This window comes from Cannabis sativa, chromosome X (assembly GCF_029168945.1).
Source record: "Cannabis sativa cultivar Pink pepper isolate KNU-18-1 chromosome X, ASM2916894v1, whole genome shotgun sequence".
Classification (NCBI taxonomy): domain Eukaryota; kingdom Viridiplantae; phylum Streptophyta; class Magnoliopsida; order Rosales; family Cannabaceae; genus Cannabis; species Cannabis sativa.
Genome location: NC_083610.1, coordinates 30,273,953 through 30,294,806, shown reverse-complemented (window position 1 = coordinate 30,294,806; position 20,854 = coordinate 30,273,953). Strand labels below are relative to the sequence as shown.

Genomic DNA, 20,854 nt, shown 5'->3' with positions numbered 1-20,854 from the left:
GATTTTACGTTATTTTCACGTTGTTGCTACATTATACTATGTTGTTGTAATATGAAAACAACGTTGTTTTCATAAAAATGTAAATAAAATCTTTAAAAAAAAATGTAAATATGCAATATATATCCTTGGTATTAGTAACATGTAATGTATATTTTTACTTACAGTTGTATAAGTATCAGAGTTGTTATTACTTCTTTATTAATTTAAATAATAATAATAAAATTAAATTTAATACAATTCTATTATATTTTTTAAATACCTAAAATTTAATTTAAATAAATTTAAAAGATTATATCTAATTAATTACTATAAAATAAGTAAATAAATTTAAATATTTTAAATGTTATTATAAAATATAATTAGTTAATTAAATAACGTTTATTTTAAATTAAATAAATATTTATATAAAAAAATAATTATTTAATTCTTTTAAAACTTTTAAATTAAATTTAAATATTAAAAAAAAAAAAAATTTTGAAAAAAATAATTAATTAATTAATTTAAGAGTATTAATTTTAACCGTTAACTCACATCTATATATCCATATAAAGAAATATGAGACGGTGACATGAACGATTGTGTACTATATACAAACTTGTAAACACATTTGCCACATGCAGAATTAATTCTGCCGAAAAAGAGTAGGTAAAAGAAATAGAATTTTCATAGTCCTACTTTGCCAATCTACTTTAGACTTCGTCAGTTTTTAAAACTAGCATTTACGCCTGCCAAGCAATGAATCTAATGCAAAATGAGATTCCTTCCCTAAACATCCATCTTCCACACAAAATTTTTGGCATTTTCATCTCGCGATTTCTCAAGCGCAGCGACTTTCGGTCTGTATGCAGCTGCTGCAACGGTGGTCGTCACAGTTGGACCCTGAGGCAGTTCACAGGCTTCACTCATGGAAGCAAATCTTAGTTCAGCTGGAGGAATGAAACAATCCATTGAAAGGCCAGGGACGTTGAAAGCCACTTCCTCAATTGTCCAAGCCTCTTCCATTCTGGTCTTTGTGTGGCTCATTGCAGTTTCACCAAATCTGAAAAGGGTTACAACTGAACGTCCTGAGTGAGCAATCATAATTCCCTCCACTGGTCTGTAATCCTCAAGGAATGAATTAATTGTGGTCTCCCAGTACGCAGCATCACCCCCATTGTTTTGGATTCGGGTCAGATGGGAGTCTTCCAAGTGTATAAGCAGCCCTGTTTTTTGGCTGAAGTAGCCAAATAAAACATGCCTTATGATTTCAGCAGGACCTTCACTCCGGGCCTTCAATGTTAAAGGATCAGCGCAAAGCTTAAGAATGAAACAATCTTCCTCGTTGATCTTTTTCTCACCAATGCATCTTGCGTTGGTGAACATGCTAGCAGTTGTTCTTGGGTCTAGTCCCTACAAATGAGATACAAAGTTAAACCATTTAGAAAATGAACATAATAAACAATAGGGCAATGGATCAAGGCAAATAGCATGAAACTGAGAAGCAATTTAACCTGAAGAGCACGACGCAAGGGTCTAACAGGTCCTTTTGCAGCATGAGGACCAAGCCAAGGTGTGTGCCTCCATACAAGTTTTCCGTTGCAGCCTGCATGAACCTTGCTGCCACCAAGTGCAAGCTCAACATACCACATATCTGGATTCATCTGCCAAAGAACAAAGCCACCAGACTCTGTTGCTTTTGAGGAATTTTTGCTCTTTACAACCTTGTTTGCAGTTTCAAACTCAGAAGCTATCATCCTAACCTTCCCCATTGCATAAGCGTTGTGGATGGAATTCTGAAGTTTTTGCCCCCCTGATGCTGCTGTGTACTGCTGCAATATGTATTGAGCAGAGGATGTCTCCTGCACAAGGCAGTCCAAAAAGGAAATATGTTCAGACTTGAGAGATCACTGACTCTATTGTTGATTACAATTCATCAATTTTAGAGAAAAGGAATAATAACAGTGTGCCATCCACTCCCGCAATTATCACTTTGTCATTATTGCAGACTAATAGGAATTAGAAGTTCATGTGAGAAACTTGTAACTTCCATTCATACAAATGTTTGGTGTTTGACTGAGCAGCAATATCATTGCACAATGGAAAATTAAAAAAAAATATAAAATAAATCCCATTTTTATTTTGACCTTCATGTGTCCTCCAACGAAATGAAGAGTCGTTTATCTGAGCCCAAAGGAACAGTGCTAGGCAACATAGAGAGAGAGAGCCCATTTTTTTTCCTACTCTCATAGGTTAGCATGCGTTTACTTTTTTGCCTTTTTCTTTATCATTCTTATAGGTGGATACTTGATAGCATGCGTAAAACTAAAGTAACGCATTTTTACATAAAGATTATTACAATCATAAACATGTTCTCTTAAATTATAAAAAAGACCTCGACATGCATAAGAAATCACATGATGGTCCTTCCATCATTTTATTATCTATGTATATATAATTTATATGAGTAGTATATGTAGTATATTGTTCATGTTCTATCGCAGAGCTAAAAGTAAAAATAAAAACAAATAAATCTTGACCAACCAAAAATTCTGATGGACATTATTCTACCCAGCGAAATATACCCATGAAAAATCTTCACTCAAGACATAATAATAAATAAATAAGAAATCAAGCAAACTAACAAAAATCACAACTACCATTCTAAAGTTGATGAATTCACAACAAGATTCAGCAGCAACTCTTTATAAGTATTAATTTTAGTTAAATAAATGAAGTAGTAAATGAGAAGAACATGATCAACGCAGAAAGCACAGAAAAAAGAAAACATGGAAATAAACAGGGTGAGAGAGAGAGGTACTAACAATGGGGGTATCTTTTATGCTAAGGTGAGGTAAAGGTTCGGTGGTGCTAACGTGCACCGGGGCCAGTGGCGCACCCAAAACCCCAAGAAGCAACCTCAGATCGGACCTCTTATAGGTGGAGCTAGAGACCGACGGTGCCCTACAGAGTTGACCCTTCATCCAGTTACCCCACCTCCCTTCCATCCTCGAATCTTCACCGTCCGTTCCATCAGGACCTTCCTTAAGCGGCGACAAGGCCTCGGCCGGCCTCAAGCTCCCGGATCTCGAGATCAACGGGTCCGGTGGGGCCGCGTGGTGGTTCTTCCTTCGTCTAAGCAAACCCGACATTGGGGAAGCACTCCTCGCCGGACTCTTCGCCCTCGACCTACTCGGCGACAATCCCCTCACCATTTCCTCTTTTAGTGCTGTGAAAAAACCCTGCTTTCTCTCCATTTTTACAGCTCTGCCTCTCACTTCCCCCTTGTCTCAAAATTAAACACCAACAATAATAAAAACAATGGTAGAAAGCTCGAATAGTGTCTCGTGTTCCTCTCAGAGAAAAGATACAAAAGGTCTTAACTGAAACGCTGTTCAACCAATTAGACGAAGACGATGACTAGAAGAGTGACAACTACACTCAGAAAAAGTGACTGAAAGTAGGCAGAAGAGAGAGAGAGTCCGAGACGAAGAAGGAAAACGGGTATTTGATATTTCACTTCCACTGCTAAATTTCGATTAAACAAATGCGATATATTACCTCGGCACAGACCACACTGTAGCACAGTAAACAGTTTGTTACCTCCTATCCTGCGCTGCGCCTCTCTCTTTCTCACTCTTCCTTGTAAGAAATGCTAAAAGGACTGGTGCCCGGCACTACACGAAGTGTGTGATGTAATTGTAATTGATTACTAAATTTTATATATTTTAATTTAAAAATTATTCTAGAAAAATATTAACTGTGCCTAATAGCAAATATTCTCTTAAAAAATAATAATGGAATACCAATTTCACACACACAAATGAGGTGATGGACTCTTTTAAGAAAATGAAGTGGAGAAAAGGCTATGTAGGGATTAAACTCGACATGTCAAAAGCGTATGATCGGATTGAGTGGAGCTTTCTTGACCAAACCATGGAGGCCTTCGGATTCTATGCCCAATTTCGACAGTTGATGGCTAAATGTGTGTCTTCGGTTTCTTTCTCTGTCCTTCTAAATGGGGGCCCCTTGAAACAATTCCGCCCTGAGAGAGGGCTCAAACAAGGCGACCCCCTCTCCCCATATTATCTCGGATGTTGATTAAAGCTGAAAATGATGGTTTGATTGGTGGCTTTAAAGCTTCTTGGCATGGCCCTTCCATATCTCATCTCATATATGCATATGACACACATTTTTTGTGAAGTAGCCCTCGAGAAGATTCTAACGACCCAAGAGTGCTTGGATCGCTTCTGTTTGGCTTTGGGACAGCGTATTAATGTGCACAAGTCAGCTTTAATCTTCTCTGTTACTGTTGATTAAAGTCTCAAAGTGGATGTCAAGGAGGCCTTAGGATACCGGGATATGAATGGAAATGATAGATTCCTTGGCAACCCCATTCTCTTCTCTGGTAGCAAGGTGAAAGACTTTAACTTCCTTGTTGAGAAAATGGCTAGGCGGATCGAAGGGTGGAAATCTAAATTACTTTCACAGGCGGGACGTTTGACTTTGATCCAATCTGTGGCTTCAAGTACTCTGGTTTACACTATGTCCACCTTTTTGCTCCGAAGTCCATCTGTCTTGATCTTGATAAATTGTGCCGTAGTTTTTGGTGGACGGGAGAGGCAGATAAGTTGCATTTTCTTTCCCTTGCAAGTTGGGACTCTATTTGCTTGTCGAAAGAGTGGGGTGGCCTAAATTTGAAGAAATTTAAAGATCTTAATATGGCCTTAATTGCTAAGCTCGGTTGGCGGCTTGTTGCGGGTTTTGAGTCGCCTTGGTGCTCCCTGTTTTGTGTTAAATACTTCAGACAAAATCATTCCTTCTGGTTTGGCCTATCCCGAAGCAATATGTCTTTTGGAGCAAGAGGCATCATGACTTCTAGGGATCTCATTCGTAATGAGGCTTGCTTTCTTGTTGGTTGCGGTCGGGATGTGGATATTTGACACTCCCCTTGGGTGTCGTGACTCTCTTAGGAGAAGTATGTAGCTTCCTTCAATCCAAGGATTCAGGAATGTGGTATCCCGGTCAACTCGCTTCTCTCATCGGATACTTCTTCTTGGAGGCCGGAGATGGTGAGAAGATTGTTTTGCCCGGCCCTGAGTGATATGGTGTGGTCTTTCCCAAGACTATTCCCCAATTTACCCAATGAGTTGATTTGGAAGGCCTCTAAGGATGGTTCTTTTTCGTTCAAGGAGGCTTACTTAGCTCTCGTTCGAGGCTGGTGTGGCGAGGAAGATGACATGTGGAGGCTTATTTGGAAGAGTAAGGTTCATGAAAGAGCCAAATGCTTTATGTGGAAAATTGCCTGAGATATACTCCTGTTTGGCAGTAGACTTCAACAGATTTTTGGTAATGACTCCACCTGCACCCTTTGCCTCTCGGATGAGGACTCCCCCCACCACTTATTCTTCAATTGCGAAGTTGCCAAGAAGATTTGGAGATCTGGCCCTTGGGGAATTTGTTCTGATGCTTTGGTTTTTTCTGACAACAAGGCTATTATACGATGGCTCTTATCTCCGGCAAACATTCCTCTTGCTAATGCAGAGGACAGGTCAGGGTTCATCTTGTATGCTATTATGGTGTGCTTTCATCTTTGGAGGTATAGGAATCTGGCTTTCCACGAAGGCACCAAGCGGCCGATCCACAAATTCCAATAAGACATCCTTGATGATTCTTGCTCTCTTACTGATCTAGGAGTTGTGGAGGATAATCGGTCACATACTCCTGCTGGTGTGGACTTGGTTTCTGGTTCTAACACTAGGCAGCACACTTGGAATGACATCAACCTTTTTATGGATGCTGCTGTTCGGGGTCGGTCGGGGATTATGACTTTGATTGCTTTTGATTCTGCAGGATAGGTATTGGAGGCACTTACCAAACGGCACGAGGTAAGTTCAGCCTTAGAGGTTGAGTTGGTGGCCATCCAGGAGGCGTGTATTTTGATTGCTCATCGTGGATTCATAAATACCTCGGTGTTCTCGGATTGTCAAGTGGTTATTGCTGGTCTGACTGCTAGAAGATCCCCGGATTGGAAGGCTAGGCAGTGTTTCGATCAGTCATTGCAGGCCTTCTCCGATGTCCCTAACTCTTGCCTGGTGTGGATCCCTCGCAGATTAAATGTGGCAGGCCATGATCTAGCTGCTTAGGCGACTTCTAACTGTTGTTTTAAGGTTTTTTGGTTGGGGAAGTGGCACCCTTTGTTGCCACTATGAACTTTGTTCTCTGAGTTTGTTTTTCTTCAATAAAGAACTCTTTCATAAAAAAAAAACAATAAAGCATAATTTCCTTTTCTCTTTTAGGGTTTTATCTCTTTCTCTCTAACTGCTAGCCACAAGTTCCTTCTTTTATTTTATGATGAGGGCTCTGCCAACCCTCCTTGCGACTTTGTTGTGGCTCTAGTCAGGTGAGAGTGTTTGTGTTAGTGTGCACAAGAGCCTCTTGGTCCTTTCTCGGGTTACAGTGGATTTTTTCTCCTCTTTTTTTGTTTTAACTATTTGTGGACTCTCTTTGATAGGTTGTGTGACTAACTCTATGGAGGATTCGACGATCTTTCTGAGGTTTTGTGTGCTTTAAATTAGGGGTGGCAGTGTCAGATTCAGGGTCGTGGTGTGAATTCCTGCAATGCGAGGTCAACAACGGTGTAGTCCTATTTGGATTTGGAGTAGGCTCTTGTATTAGGTCTTCTCAGGGTTGGTGTGATTTAATCACCCCCATGTGGCCTTGCCTTTTCACTTTTATACTTCTTGTACTTCGCGTCTAATCACCGTCAAGGGTCTGTAGTGGACTAGCTATCCTCAAAATGTCCTATGGTCATCCTTCCATCCTGATTGACAAAATTGCTAGGGTGGTTCCTTCCCCCTTTAGGCTTAGCTACTCTCGTACTTTGCCACTTTGGCATGGCTTTGCCTCTAGGATCAGAAGGGCATCCATGCTTGAAAGCACTAGTGGCCTTCCGCATCCTCGAGGGCTGGCTGACTAGATTCATGTCTTTTTGAGGAGGTTAGGAGCAAACTTTCGTGGGGTTTATCTACCTTTACTTTACTTTTATCCTTACAAGGATTTGAGGTTTTGAATTATGTTTGTTTGTGAGCACGCTCTTCGGCCATTATCTCCACCGAAGGGTCATTGTCGGACTCTGCTAAGTCTTTGAACTTGTTTTGAATGTGTTCCATCATTCTTTTCATTTTTTGAGTGAGCTTCCTTTGTTCTACTAACTCCAATTGAGTAGCTTCTAGCTCCTTGGTCACCTGCAGCAAGTTTGGGTCGTGGTCATAGTAATAACCATCTTTGTAATAGCCTTTCACACAGTCATTGTTGTCGTCCTCCTCTTCCCTATCTTCAGGATTCTTGTCATCGTTGAGGCCATCAAACACATTCTCAACATCCTCCCTTTGGTTCTCAGCATTGGTTTTACCTTCTTCTCTTACACCGTCTGGCTGGAGGCCAGAGGAAAGGGAGTCTGCTTCCTCCATAACAGTGTCCAATGGAGTTTTCTTGCTTACATTCTTTTGTGTATTCACCATGGTTGAGGTGGCACGACCACTAGTAAACTTTCCTCAGCTTGCAATGAAAGCACCAAAATATTTACCGAGATTTTTAGAAACCAATTAGTTAGAGCTTAAGAAAGATATAAAACGTTAAATAATAAACAAGTAAGTTGTACGTGGTTTGAGCATTAATAATTCTTAGTCCACGAGTCCATTATATTAGCCTTGCTGACAAGTTTTTAGTATTACAAGTGTTTACAACATAAATATTAACTTTGTATTCCTGTTGTATCTCTCTCTCTCGAAGAAAGCTAATAGGAATTTTGGCAAAGGTTCTGTAAGTATAAAAATTGTTCACCCTTTGCACATGAAAAGTAAGGGTATCTATATGCACGTGTGTGGGTGAGGGCATACCCTTCACTCACCTAGGGTTTCGTACTCAACATGTTGTAATGGCTAGTGTTACAACATGGCAATCTGATCGTTGGTTAGTAGGAAGTCTTCCCATCGTGTGGTGTACAGCTGCTGCAAGGTAATTCGTGGGACTAACGACATGTGTCGCCCAAAGGTTTCACCGTGCAAAGTTATTGTCTAGACAAGCTGTTGAATGAAATGGAGCTTTAGAGGCGCGAACGTGCACTACCAAGGTCTGACATAGGGGACGAGATCTGATTTGGTGTCAGAAGATATATAATCATCGCCTTGAGCTCTAGGTAAGATATAGCCAAATAGGTTCCAAGACCATCTAACCTTAGCCTTCTCGGATTAGACTATCCTGCTACCCTCCTTGAATACTCATAGCTTATGATCTTTCTTAATAGCAGACCAATAGTGGGAGTTTCGGAATCTTTTCTACCCTCACTGATAGAGAAAAACATCAAGTAACTCCTAGAGTATAACATGTTCTAAAAGTTGATCCTATTGCTACGTTTACTGCCTAGATTGCTTTGTTTACTAAGAAGATGCAACAATAATACTCACTGTCAGTGCAAGCAATGCAATTACAAGCTACATCATGAGATGTGTGGGAGGCCTCACTCTTATGCACAATGTACTTCCGCCAATAATAATTATTTAGTTGATGTTGTTCCTTTAGAGAAAGTCCAAGTTATTGAAAATTATTCAATATAACCTATTAATAATCCTTACTCAAACACTTATACTCATGCTTAGAGAAATCACCCAAATCTATCTGTTAGGCTATTTTTAGCCTACGTTTTGGGTCACTTTTTATAGTTATTTTCCTTCTTTGTTATTCTTTTGGGAATAGAATTACGCTTGCTTTCTTTGGTTTCAGGTTTGACACTTAGAATATATCAGCTGATCAAATTTCGGAAAACAACAATCTATAGAATAGAGAAAATTTTGCAAGAAAATAAAGCTGAAACTTAAGGCCTTAATTTGACTATGTTCTGATCATATTTTGTAAAAAGTCAAAACATAGAAGTTTTAGATTTCTTTTCTTCTTTCCAACGCATCTTGAATCAACTCATTTAGAGTTTGTATCTCAAAGTTATGCATATTTTACTGAAAGATGTGGAAGCTGTCAATTTGCTTTAGTAGTCGCCACCACCATTTTCCATGGTCGCGACCCTTTTTCATGGTCGCGACTATGGAGTAGGCAAAGAGCTTGATTTTTGTGTTTTGCTTATGGTCGCGACTAAGCTTTATGTAGTCCCGACTATGGGCAAAACACGGGAATTTTGGGCAATTTTTGACTTTCACCATTCTGATGTAGCAACCCTAATTTCTATTTAAGGGGCTCATGTTTTAGAACGAAAGGAGGCAGAAATTTGACCAAAACATAAAAGAAGGAGGTAGAGAAAGCAATTGTGGCGATCTGGAGCACAATCACCAACTAGTTCTTTCTTAAACTCTTGATTTCTATGTTAATTTCTGTTTTAGATTTGAGTATGGATGTTATTATGGATTTTATAACTAAACTCCTATTTGGGGAGATGATGAATGTTGATTGATTTTATGGCATGAGTTAATTTTAATTGTTATTTCTTCTTTCTTGATTGTGTATTTATTCATGTTTGTGCTTAATTCCATGTTTAAGATTGATCACCTTAGGCATGCTTTATGATCTCAATACAAAATCTAAAAAGTTAGCGTTGAGAATGCTAAAATTGAATAAGCTAGGTTTTGATGTGAAACGAAAGTATTTGCATAGCCTATGTGACATTGAGATTATTGCTTAATGCGGATTGTATGTTGGTCTATCTTAGAGATGCAATAGATAACATATGATTTAGGACCTAAAAGATCTAAAAAGAGTTAGGTTAATTTTATAATTTGTCATTCACATAAAGAAAGAGGAATAATAATTAGCATTAACAATTGGGTAATTGAAGCAGCAAGGTTCGTTTCCCTAATTTCTCATCCTTAATTAAATACCTTTATTGCTTTCTTTAATTTTCTTGTTTTTTTCTTTATTTTAAACTCTATCAAAATTATTTATCTACCAAATAGAATCATAAGTCTAATTTAGTGGTATTCAGTTTAATTCCATGTGGTTCAACCTCACTGGTGTGAGTTTACTACTTGAACAACGATACGTGCACTTGCGTATTAAAATTGACAACAAGTTTTTGGCGCCATTCCCAGGGAGTTGTTTAAAACTTGATATTACAAAAGATTAGATTAAATTCTACTTTGGTTAAATTCTTTCTGCCGATTGCTAACCTGTCTCTTTCGAATTGTCTTAATCTATTTCAGGAATTGAAGGTGTATGCGATGTCAAGGACAAAGTGTAATACTGTTGGTTGATCTTGAAATGTAGAAGACCTATAGAAGAAACAAAAGAAACAAAAGGCAAGAAAGAATTTCAACAAGTGCTGAAATAGAAGAAGTCATGGCTGATAATGCTAATGGCGGTAATAATGGCGGCAACAACGGTAATAACGGAGGTGCCGTTGAAGATCAGGCAAACGGTCGTAGTCTGAGAGACTACATTCTCCAACCATTGATGGGGGTTCAGTGTTGTATAAGACCACCTACCGTAGAGGCCAGTAACTTCGAGATAAAGCCAGACATACTCCAAATGGTGCAGTCTTCAGTCCAGTTTGGTGGACTCCCCTCTGAAGACCCCAATTTGTACTTTTCCAATTTCATGGAGTTGTGTCAAACTTTCAAGGTAAACGGAGTCAGTGATGATGCCATCCGTTTGAGACTATCCCCATTCTCGCTGAGGGAGTGAGCCAAAAGTTTGTTGATCTCCTTGCCACCAAACTCCATTGCAACATGGACTGATTTGGCAACAAAGTTCTTGTCCAAGTTTTTTCCTCCAGCAAAGTCTGCCAAGCTACGAGGAGAAATTAATAATTTCTGTCAGTTGGACAATGAATCTCTCCTTGAGGCTTGGGAGAGGTTCAAGGATCTCATCAGAAAATGTTCACATCATGGGATTGAAAAGTGGATGTTGGTTCATAATTTCTACAATGGGCTGATTGGTAACACCAGAACAATTATAGATGCCACAGCTGGTGGGGTATTTATGAAAAAAAGTGCAAACGAGGCTTATGATCTGCTCGAAGAAATGGCTATGAATAACCAACAATGGCCAACTGAAAGAAGCCAAACAAACAAAGTTGCTAGTATACATGAGGTAGATACCATCACCAAGTTGACAACCCAAGTGGAGGCCTTGACGAAGTTGATGACTGCTCAAGTGAAACAGGCTCAAGTTACTTGTGAGCTATATGGGGGCCCTCACACATATGACATATGCCCGGATGATGTGAACAATTTACCAATGGATTAAGCAAAAGCCATTGAAAACTATTCTCAAACAATAATTATGAGCACAAGTAATAGGGGTTCTACCAGCAGAGAAATCAACCCCAACAAAACCAACAACAGCCGCAACAATAAAGTCTTAGTGGAGGCTCAATTATCCAAGCTGATTTATTGCTCCAATTCATTATGGAGACTAGAGCCCCAATTAAAACCATGGAAACTCAAATGGGACAGTTGACTGCTAAAATGGGCAACCGTACTCAAGAGAATTCACCTAGCACTAGTGAGGCAAAGGAAAAAGAGCAATTTCAAGCAATTTCCTTGAGGAGTGGAAAGAGTTATGAGGAACCTAGTGGCAAGCAACTAGTTGAAGATGGGTTTCAAGATCAACGGGCACAAACACAGACACCAAAGGAAAAGAAGACTACTGAGGGTCTTGCACCGAGAAAAGCTTTGCCTTCGGTTAACATAGATCACCATATTAAAATTCCTTACCTTCAAAGACTCCGCAAGAACAACCTCAACAAGCAGTTTTCAAAATTTCTTGAAATATTCAAGAAGCTACACATTAACATTCCATTTGCAGAGGCCTTAGAGCAAATGCCAACTGACCTGAAGTTCATGAAATAAATTTTAGATAAGAAAAGGAAGTTAGAAAAATCCGAGATAGTGGCACTCACTGAGGAGTGAAGTGCAATTTTGCAGAAAAAATTACTGCCCAAGCTTAAAGATCCGAGTAGTTTCAATATTCCATGCTCTATAGGGGGTTCAGTGGAAACTAAAGCTCTATGTGATCTGGGAGCAAGCATTAATCTAATGCCCTTGTATGTATTCAAAAGGCTAGGATTGGGAAAAGTAAAGCCCACAACAGTGACTTTACAACTGGCGGATTGTTCTTTGACTCTTCCTCGTGGGATAATTGAAGATGTACTGGCGAAGGTTGGTAAGTTTATCTTCCCTACTGATTTCCTAATTCTTGATATGGAGGAAGATTCAACTATTCCTATTATTTTGGGAAGACCATTCTTAGCCACAGGGCGAGCATTAATAGATGTTCAAATGGGGGAGTTAAAGTTGTGAGTGCAAGATGAAGAGGTCAATTTTAATATTTTTGCCCCAACCGACATTCCTACTTGTTGCAAGATTGAGATGGTGAAGGGTTCTTTTGTTAAAGCTGATAAAAAGAGAGCAAAGCCTAAAGAGCGACTTCGAACAATTCAGCGTCGTTGGAAAAGATTGATGTGTGGTAGTTCTGAAGGTGAACTTACTCTTGTGCAAAACTCTAAAATTAACAATATTGGAGGTCGATTTTCTTCGTTCGGTACAAGGACCCTTTTGGATGCAAGAGGTGGACTTAATCCAATTTGAAGCAGTATTGAGGTCCAACCCCTTCTAATGGGGGTCCTAGGTAAGTCCTTCTCACCTTGAGTATTATGTCACATTGGGGACAATAAGAATCTTTAGTTTAGGGGGAGGGATTTAATTTTTTTTTTTTTTACGTTTTCATTGTCTCTATTTTTAGTAGGTTAGTTTGTTAATTAGTTTAGTGTCTCGTTTTAGTTTTTCTGTGTTGATAATTGAGCCGATGAAAATTGATTGATTAAGTTGCTTTTGTAATCTATGAAATTGATTGAAATCTCTAACCGTGTGCTTGATCTGTTAACTCTTTGGATTAACTTGGATGCTTATTGAAAAAAATTGTATCGATGTAAATTGTTAATTTTTGGATTATATCATATTTTGTTCTATTTTGGCTTGTGGTATGTATGTGTGAATGGAATAGAAATTGAATGACTTATTTTCTTGAGACGAAATCCTTGATGACTATTGCTTTGGAAAATGATTTAGGCAATTTTCTTTAGACCGGTTACGCCTTTCAAGCCTACCCTTATACTTTTATCTCTAGTTTGCCCAATTTGAGCCTTAGCTTGTTTAAAAATTTTAACCACTTATTTGAGCTTAGTTGTTCCCATTCTCAACTTTTATTTCCAATTGCTCCTTATTATGCCATAAGCTTAGAAGTAAGTTTGGGGGAGTGAAGTATTATGAGTGGAATTATGGTGAAGTGGGAGATTGAGAAGAGTTTTGTAATGTGAAAGTGTATCCATCATCACTAAAAGAAAAAAAAAAGTTGCTTAGTTTTTCTTCTTCAAAAAAAAAAAAGGAAGAATATTAATTCTTAGAGAAAAAAAATGATGTTGGATTCGAAATTAGAAATTCTTAGTATTTTAAAATTTTCTTTGGGTAAATTTTGAAAAAAAAAATGGATAATTGCGGGTATTTGTTTGGTATATTTTGCTTATGGTATAATAGAGCCTAAATAACTTTTTATCCACCTTTTACCTAAGTCATATCATTACAACTTAGAATGACCTTTTGATTCCGAGCATTGGTTATTGACATTAGTGGAGACAGGTAGGTTATGCAAGCATATTGAATATTGGACTGTGAAAAGTTAGTAAGAGTAGAATGTTTGTGATATTTTCCAAATATTGACATGTTATTGGCATCTATACATTGTTTTTCAAAGAAGGCATTCGAGTTAATTATTAGAGTTTTTGGATTGAAATTCTAGTTAAACATATTGGTTGAAGTTTCACAGGTGGCAGCAGTAGTTTAATTATGTGGAGGCTTTATTATCTGTTTGTTTCTTTGTTTGTCTGTTTGCTTTTTTTTTAGTTTTTAGTCTTACTCGAGGTTGAGTAAGAATCTAGTTTGGGGGAATTTGTTAGGCTATTTTTAGCCTACGTTTTGAGTTACTTTTTATAGTTGTTTTCCATCTTTGTTGTTCTTTTTGAAATAGAATTACGCTTGTTTTATTTTGTTTCAGGTTTCACACTTGGAATATGTCAATTGATCAAATTTGGAAAGCAACAATCTATAGAATAGAGAAAATTTTGCAAGAAAATAAAGCTGAAACTTTAAGCCTTAATTTGACTATGTTCTTGTCATATTTTGGAAAAAGTCAAAACATAGAAGTTTTATATTTATTTTTGTTCTTTCCAACACATCTTGAATCAACCCATTTGGAGTTGGTATGTGAAAGTTATGCATATTTTATTGAAAGATGCTGAAGCTGTCATTTTGCTTCAGTAGTCGCGACCACAATTTTTCATGGTCCCGACCCTTTTTCATGGTTGCGACTATAGTTGCGACTATGGAGTAGGCAGAGAGCTTGATTTTTGTGTTTTGCCTATGGTCGCGACTAGGCTTTATGTAGTCGCGACTATGAACAAAACACGAGAATTTTTGGTGGTTTTTGACTTTCACCATTCAAAGGTAGCAACCCTAATTTCTATTTAAGGGGCTCGTGTTTTAGAACGAAAGGAGGCAGAAATTGGACCCAAAAGTGAAAGAAGGAGACAGAGGAAGTAATTGTGGCGATCTGGAGCACAATCACCAACTAGTTCTTTCTTAAACTCTTGATTTCTATGTTAATTTCTGTTTTAAATTTGATTATGGATGTTATTATGGATTTTATGAACTAAAATCCTATTTGGGAAGATGATGATGTTGATTGATTTTATGGCATGAGTTAATGTTAATTGTTATTTCTTCTTTCTTGATTGTGTATTTATTCATGTTTGTGCTTAATTCTATTTTTGAGATTGATCACGTTAGGCATGCTTTATGATCTTAATACAAAATCTAAAAAGTTAGCATTGAGAATGCTAAAATTGAATAAACTAGGTTTTGTTGTGAAACGAAAGTATTTGCATAGCCTATGTGCATTGAGATTATTGCTTAATGCGGATTGTATGTTAGTCTATCTTAGAGATGCAATAGATAACATATGATTTAGGACCTAAAAGATCTGAAAAGAGTTAGGTTAATTTTATAATTTGTCATTCACATGAAGAAAGAGGAATAATAATTAACAATAACAATTGGGTAATTGAAGATGCTTTCTTTAATTTTCTTGTTTTTTTTTTCTTTATTTTAAACTCCATCAAAATTATTTATCTACCAAATAGAATCATAAGTCTAATTTAGTGGTATTCAGTTCAGTTCCCTGTGGTTCGACCTCACTCGTGTGAGTTTATTACTTGAACAACGATACGTGCACTTGCGTATTAAAATTGACAACACTATCAATGAGTAATAATCAAGGGCAACAACCATAATATCCACGACATCCACCTCTTTACCCTCCACAACAAATAACTTTTAGGCTTAATCCAAGGCAATATTATGACCCTGAAAGACCACAAATACCACAACAACCATCACCTCCTCCTCAATTGACAAAATTGGAACCATCATCCGACACGATCAACCAATTCATGACTAAAATAAGATCATCCATTCGCAACCTAGAATTCAAATGGATCAAATTACAAAATTGTTGTCAAGGAAAAATTAAGGGACTTTACCTTGTTCAACAGTGGTAAACCCTAAAGAATAATGTCAAGCAGTTACATTGAGGAGTGGAACCAACTATGAAGGGCCAACGATGATAGACAAAAAAAAAGAAAAGTAAGGATCAACAAGTCACTAGTCCAACGAAAGAAAAGGTTACTAAAGAACTTCCCAAGAAAAAGAAACCTAAGTATGAAAAGTCGATACAAAAGAGTCCTTACCCTTCAAGGCTTCAAAAAAAAAAAAATACACTTGATAGTTGATAAGCAGTTTGCCAAGTTCATAGAAGTATTCAAGAAGTTGCATATTAATTTTCCTTTTGTTGTGACACTTGAGCAAATGTCAACTTATCTAAATTTTTTTTAAGGAGATTCTATCAATGAAAAGAAATTTGGAGGAATATGAGACTGTAGCATTTACTTTGGAGGAATATGAAAAGAAAATACCTCCAAAGCTCAAAGATCTGGGTAGTTTCAATGTTCCATGTTCTATTGGTGGCTTATTGAAACTATGGTCTTAGGTGATTTGGGGGCTAGTGCGAATCTAATGCCTCTCTCTATCTTCTAAAAACTAAAATTGGGAGATGCTTGCCCTACTACTGTTCCCTTACAGATGGCAGATCGTTCAGTTAAGCATCCCCGTGGAGTCATTAAGGATGTTCTAGTAAAGGTTGGTAAATTTATTTTCCCCGCTAATTTTCTTATTCTTGATATAGAGGAAGATGCAATATTCCAATCATACTAGGAAGACCATTTTTAGCTACTAGCAGAGCACTAATTGATGTACAAAAGGGAAATTAAAGTTGCGTGTGCAAAATGAAGAGATAATATTTAATGTCTTTGAAGCAATAGATATTCATAACTGTCATAGAGTTGAGGTGGTGAATGAGTGTCAAAGAATACTTGGTAAAAAAAGAAAAAGGCTGAAGAACGATTTCGTGTGGCTTGACGTTGAATGAAAATGTTGTTTTGTGGGAAGTTTGAAACATTTTGATGACATTGAGGACAATTACAATATTCCTAAGAATAAAAGAATATTTTCCTCGTATGATACTTTAGCACTCAAGGGTGCACAAGGTGAACTTGACCCAAATTGAGTTTGAAGAAAAGTGAGCTTCAAGCTGAAGACCTTAATTAAAGTGATCTTGAAGCAATCTTGGGAGGCAACCCAATTTCACTTTTAGTATTTTTTTTTTAAAATTCAATTTTAGTTTTGTTATGTTTTAGAAGGTTTAGTTTTATATTTTTTTATACTATTTTATTAATTATGTAAGATGAATCGTGCATGTTATCTGTGTTTCCAGCAAGGCACACGTAGCTTTCAGGTGAGCACTAAAACCCCACCAGTGGGTCCAAAGAAGATAATTTGGGCCAAGCCCGAGTCATACAAGATCTTTCAGGAAAGAACCTTAGCTTTGTGACCAGATGAGCCTCTGCCAACGACAGTCCGTATCCAGAAGCAATTCCAGTATCGTGACGCTAGAAGGTTAGATAGAGTATTCCTGGAAGACAAGTTCGGTTTCCTTTTTTATTCAAGCATACAGAATAAGGAATCATATGCTCCTCAAATCTTGACAGAAGATCCTATTAATCTAAAAAGGGAAACTACCTAAAATGGAGATCAAGCAATTAATTCATAATTAATTATCCATAATTAAAGGACATAATATTGACAACTAAATCGTATCCAACGTGCCTATTCAGTAAATAGATCCCTTAATGGGCTAGACCTTGTTAACCTAAAAAAGTAATCAACCGAAAGCGGGGTCGTATGGATCTAATGCTTGCCACATGTTACACAAATAGAATAGAAAAGTAATAAATACACAGATTTTTAATAGAGGTTTGACCCCCTTAGTTAGCGGGTAATGACCTATCTCCTTTTAGTTGTATTGATACCTAGAGATAATACTATTCAGATCACTATAGGCGGGATCTGATATAGCTCTCTATAAGGATACAAAACATGAATCAGTAGGCAGGTCTATAATGAAAGAGTGATATTGCCTTAGATGCCTGTGAAAGAGATGAAGAGAAGAGAGGGCCCTTGGGGGCGTGTAGCAGAGAGAGAGGAAGAGAGACTAGGGTTTTTGACTTAGAGTGATTTGGAGGCATAGTGACTTTAGTTTCTAGGCTAGGGTTAAGGCCTTTATATAGGGGGCCTAAACCCTAGATTATATTTTAAATCCCTAGATATTTGTATAGGTTATTAGATAATTACAAAAGACTAAAGTGCCCTTGAATCTAGATATTACTCAACCATTCTATTGGGCTTTTAGGGCCTGATTCGTGGCCCATGACTTGTTGTCCACGTTTTGGGCTGTACATAGAGTCCTACTAGGTTAATCCTGGCCGCCCAAGGCCTGCAGGATCTGGCAGGTTAAGGCCTCCAGGATATGGCAGGTCAAGGCTTGTAGGACCTAGTTGGTCATTATAGCTCCACCAAGAGGAGGCTAGCCTTTGGGTGTGGAGGCTAGCCTTTTGCAAGTTAAGGATAACTTTGTACATTTCCTTGTAGAGACCAGGTTCCCTTGGTTGAACGCAAGCCTTCTTAGTCTGGAAGTCACTTCTTGGTCGGCCAGCTTATGCACAGATCCTGGCTGGCCTATAGGCTCACCCTAGCCAGCATGTAGGCTCACCCTTGGCTGGCCAGGGATGTTTGTACAACTCATTGAGGGCTTGCTTCACTCTATGCGATTATTGCTTAACAGTTTTACTATACCTTGCATGGAGGCCCTGTTCTTCTACTAGTAGGGCTGTACTCCACCTGTACTCTATCTTTGGCTTACGGGGACATGCCACGTCAGGTGGACAAAATTTGGGATAACATTTGTCCCCCAAGTCCCTGTTCAAATATCTGGTCGATAGGGACTTTCTAGCTCTCATATTATTTGTAGTAGTCTCTGTTGAGTAACCTTGTCTAGCTAAGTGTTGCTGGCATGCTTTTGGATCTTTGACTTCTCTCTCTATATACGTCTCATCTTCTCTCCTTGGGTATCTCTTCTTTGTACATGCCATTAACAAGTTTCAAGCTTTTTAAGCTTTTGGAAACTTTTTGATTCTCATGTTAGTTTGTAATCTCTTTGGTATATTGATCCTCCTGAGAGTTTTAGAACGTGTAATGTGTGCTTTTTTTTTTTATAGAAAAGATTCGATTTGGGCCTTTGCTATGATTCTTGACTCTTTGAGTCATAAAGAATACGAGGCTCATATTCGAGTTTTGAAAGAAAAACACATATTAGGATTCAAAACTTACCTTGACCGGCCTAGGAGGTCTTGTGTGAGACCTGGTCGGCCCTAAAGCTTAATCATGGGAGTTGGCTAGCTTTAGGGTTTTACCCTATGAAGCAAGCCTGTTCATGCTTGGGTTTAGTGACCCTGGCCAGTCCTTGGCTAAGTCATGGGACCCTAGCCGACCCTTTCAAGACTTTAGAACCCTAGCAGGAATGGGCCTTGGTTCCAAGTGGGTAGCCAGTTTTCTGTCCTCTTGTGACTTCAGAAAGAATTTGGCTCTGTAGGCATATACAACCTTAGCCTCATACATGGTTTCCCTAGAAACTTTGTATGAAGCTTAACGGTGAGTCTGTTATAGTCGAATGTTCAACTTACGACTCAACATGGTTTGGATCCTGTAAGGAATTTCGCCATAGCTGTAGCCCGGTACATGGCCCTTATTGGAGCTCTATCTAGTTCTTTTCTGGCTATATGGTTCTTGCAGGGCCTTGGCCTCATGCATGTGAACAGATCTCATATCTGGCCTCAAGGCTTTCATGTTCTTGCTTTGGCCTATATGCCCTCTATTTTCGAACACTACTATTACTCAGCCTTAAAGCCATCTATAATAGACATATTATTGTCCTGGCTATCATCTTATGGCCTTGATAGGTAAGGGTCCGGATTTACATTGTCAAGCCAAAGTATGCCTGCACGACTTAAAGGTAGGTTTAGTAGCTTATTTTAAGCCTTAAAATCTCTCTATATAAGTTATTTGTGCTAGTTTGATGCATTGTACGGTATGGGTGCCTCCCAAGCGACCATGCAGGCAAGTCTCTTGGTCACTTGCTATTCACCAAGTTTCACAGACTTTGCATGAGTTCTTCATTGGGGTGCTATCCATAGTACGCATGTGGAACTAAAAGAGTAACTTTAAGAAGTTAATCTTGTGAGCAAGTAATTTAGACACAATTAGTCTAACGAGTAATAAAAGCATATAGCTTAGTGTCCATTTTTGAAATCACGTAGTGGCTACCCTTACATGACTTAGCAAAGCAGAGGCCACCATTGAAGAACGATGGGAGATCACGCCAAGAAGGTCGTAGGTACTAGCGCTTTTATGGGTTCCTGCACGATGAAATGTTAAAGGTACTTAATTGACAAGTTGGCTAGTGAGAGTACTTACCAAGATATTCCCTATTTCAGTGTTTGGGTAGAAGTTCCAACTCTAGGTTCTCATTGTACTCGCCAGACCTGTATGCACCTTTACTGTTATCTTATAACATTGTGCGGACCTTCTCAGTTCGGTCTGAACATGCTTGCTACAAGATCTTTGCTGTCAAGGAATATTCTTCAAGGAGTAATTCTCTTGTGAAGTATTTCTTTCATTGATTTGACGGGCTTGGTAACTCTTTATAGGCAACCATGCTGCTCTAAGTTGGCTTGGTCTCTTCTTTTTTCCCTTTTGTCAAGGGATCCTGCTAGCAAGATGGTGTGTACGTCTTGGTCGTTGTAGACTAGAAGTATGAGAGCAAGCTGTTGGTGGATTGGGTTGGCCAAGGCAAGACCATGTGGCCATCCACATTAGAGCATTTCTTGGCCATTTGAAGGAGGCTATGGTTGGCCAACTTATGGAAGCAGCGGCCAGACAGATTGATGATTTTATGGCCACCCTACCTGCTAAAGTCATGGTTGCGTAGCCTTCTAGAGGCCTGGTCGATGCTGCTGTTTTATATCTTTTGCCCTTAGTTGGCCTTGCCCCTAGCGTAATTGCCTTAGAGCCTTTGTGCACTTCTGTCAATAGCTATTTAGCTCCATTCTTGGTAACACTTCTTAGAGGTGGTGTTGGGATACCGTGTTTGTGTGTTATGCTGTGCACGATTGGACACCCTACAACCATCCCCTAATCCTTGCTTTTTGGTAAGGTTTTTGTTTAGAGGTGTGCTGCTGTAGGTGTATCCATGTTGATTGTCTAGCATGCCTATTCCTTTTGAAACAAAGTACATAGTTCTCTAAAGAACTAGGCAGGTACCAAGTTTACCTTGGCTGTTAAGGCATAGGTGGCTAGTTGAGTGAGTG

The 20,854-nt window shown here is 38.5% G+C and overlaps 2 protein-coding genes and 1 non-coding gene across 3 annotated transcripts; 1 reads left to right on the top strand and 2 right to left on the bottom strand.

Annotated features, from left to right (window-relative positions):
• Positions 1-472: 472 nt before the first annotated feature.
• Positions 473-3,673, bottom strand: LOC115712589 (uncharacterized). The gene is made up of 3 exons (XM_030640893.2): positions 2,802-3,673; positions 1,491-1,838; positions 473-1,389 (listed from the first exon to the last, which is right to left on the bottom strand). The coding sequence occupies exons 1-3, from the start codon at positions 3,231-3,233 to the stop codon at positions 766-768; spliced, it is 1,404 nt and encodes a 467-aa protein (XP_030496753.1). The 5' UTR covers positions 3,234-3,673; the 3' UTR covers positions 473-765.
• Positions 3,674-10,767: 7,094 nt separating this feature from the next.
• On the bottom strand, positions 10,768-10,874 carry LOC115703322 (small nucleolar RNA R71). Its single transcript, XR_004009097.1, has one exon. It is a non-coding gene; the product is annotated as a small nucleolar RNA R71 (small nucleolar RNA).
• Positions 10,875-11,390: 516 nt separating this feature from the next.
• LOC115722067 (uncharacterized) lies at positions 11,391-11,834 on the top strand. The gene has a single exon (XM_030651186.1). It carries the CDS (start codon positions 11,391-11,393, stop codon positions 11,832-11,834), a length of 444 nt encoding a protein of 147 aa, XP_030507046.1.
• The last annotated feature ends 9,020 nt before the right edge of the window (positions 11,835-20,854 follow it).

What these genes read in the sequence shown, in the direction of transcription:
- LOC115712589 (XM_030640893.2), bottom strand. Translation starts at nt 3,233, where the DNA reads ATGGAGAGAAAGCAGGGTTTTTTCACAGCACTAAAAGAGGAAATGGTG. An exon ending in GCATAAAAGATACCCCCATT is followed by an intron (nt 1,839 to 2,801) that starts GTTAGTACCTCT and finishes TGCCTTGTGCAG; the next exon opens with GAGACATCCTCTGCTCAATA. An exon ending in CCTTGCGTCGTGCTCTTCAG is followed by an intron (nt 1,390 to 1,490) that starts GTTAAATTGCTT and finishes TCTCATTTGTAG; the next exon opens with GGACTAGACCCAAGAACAAC.
- LOC115722067 (XM_030651186.1), top strand. Translation starts at nt 11,391, where the DNA reads ATGGAGACTAGAGCCCCAATTAAAACCATGGAAACTCAAATGGGACAG.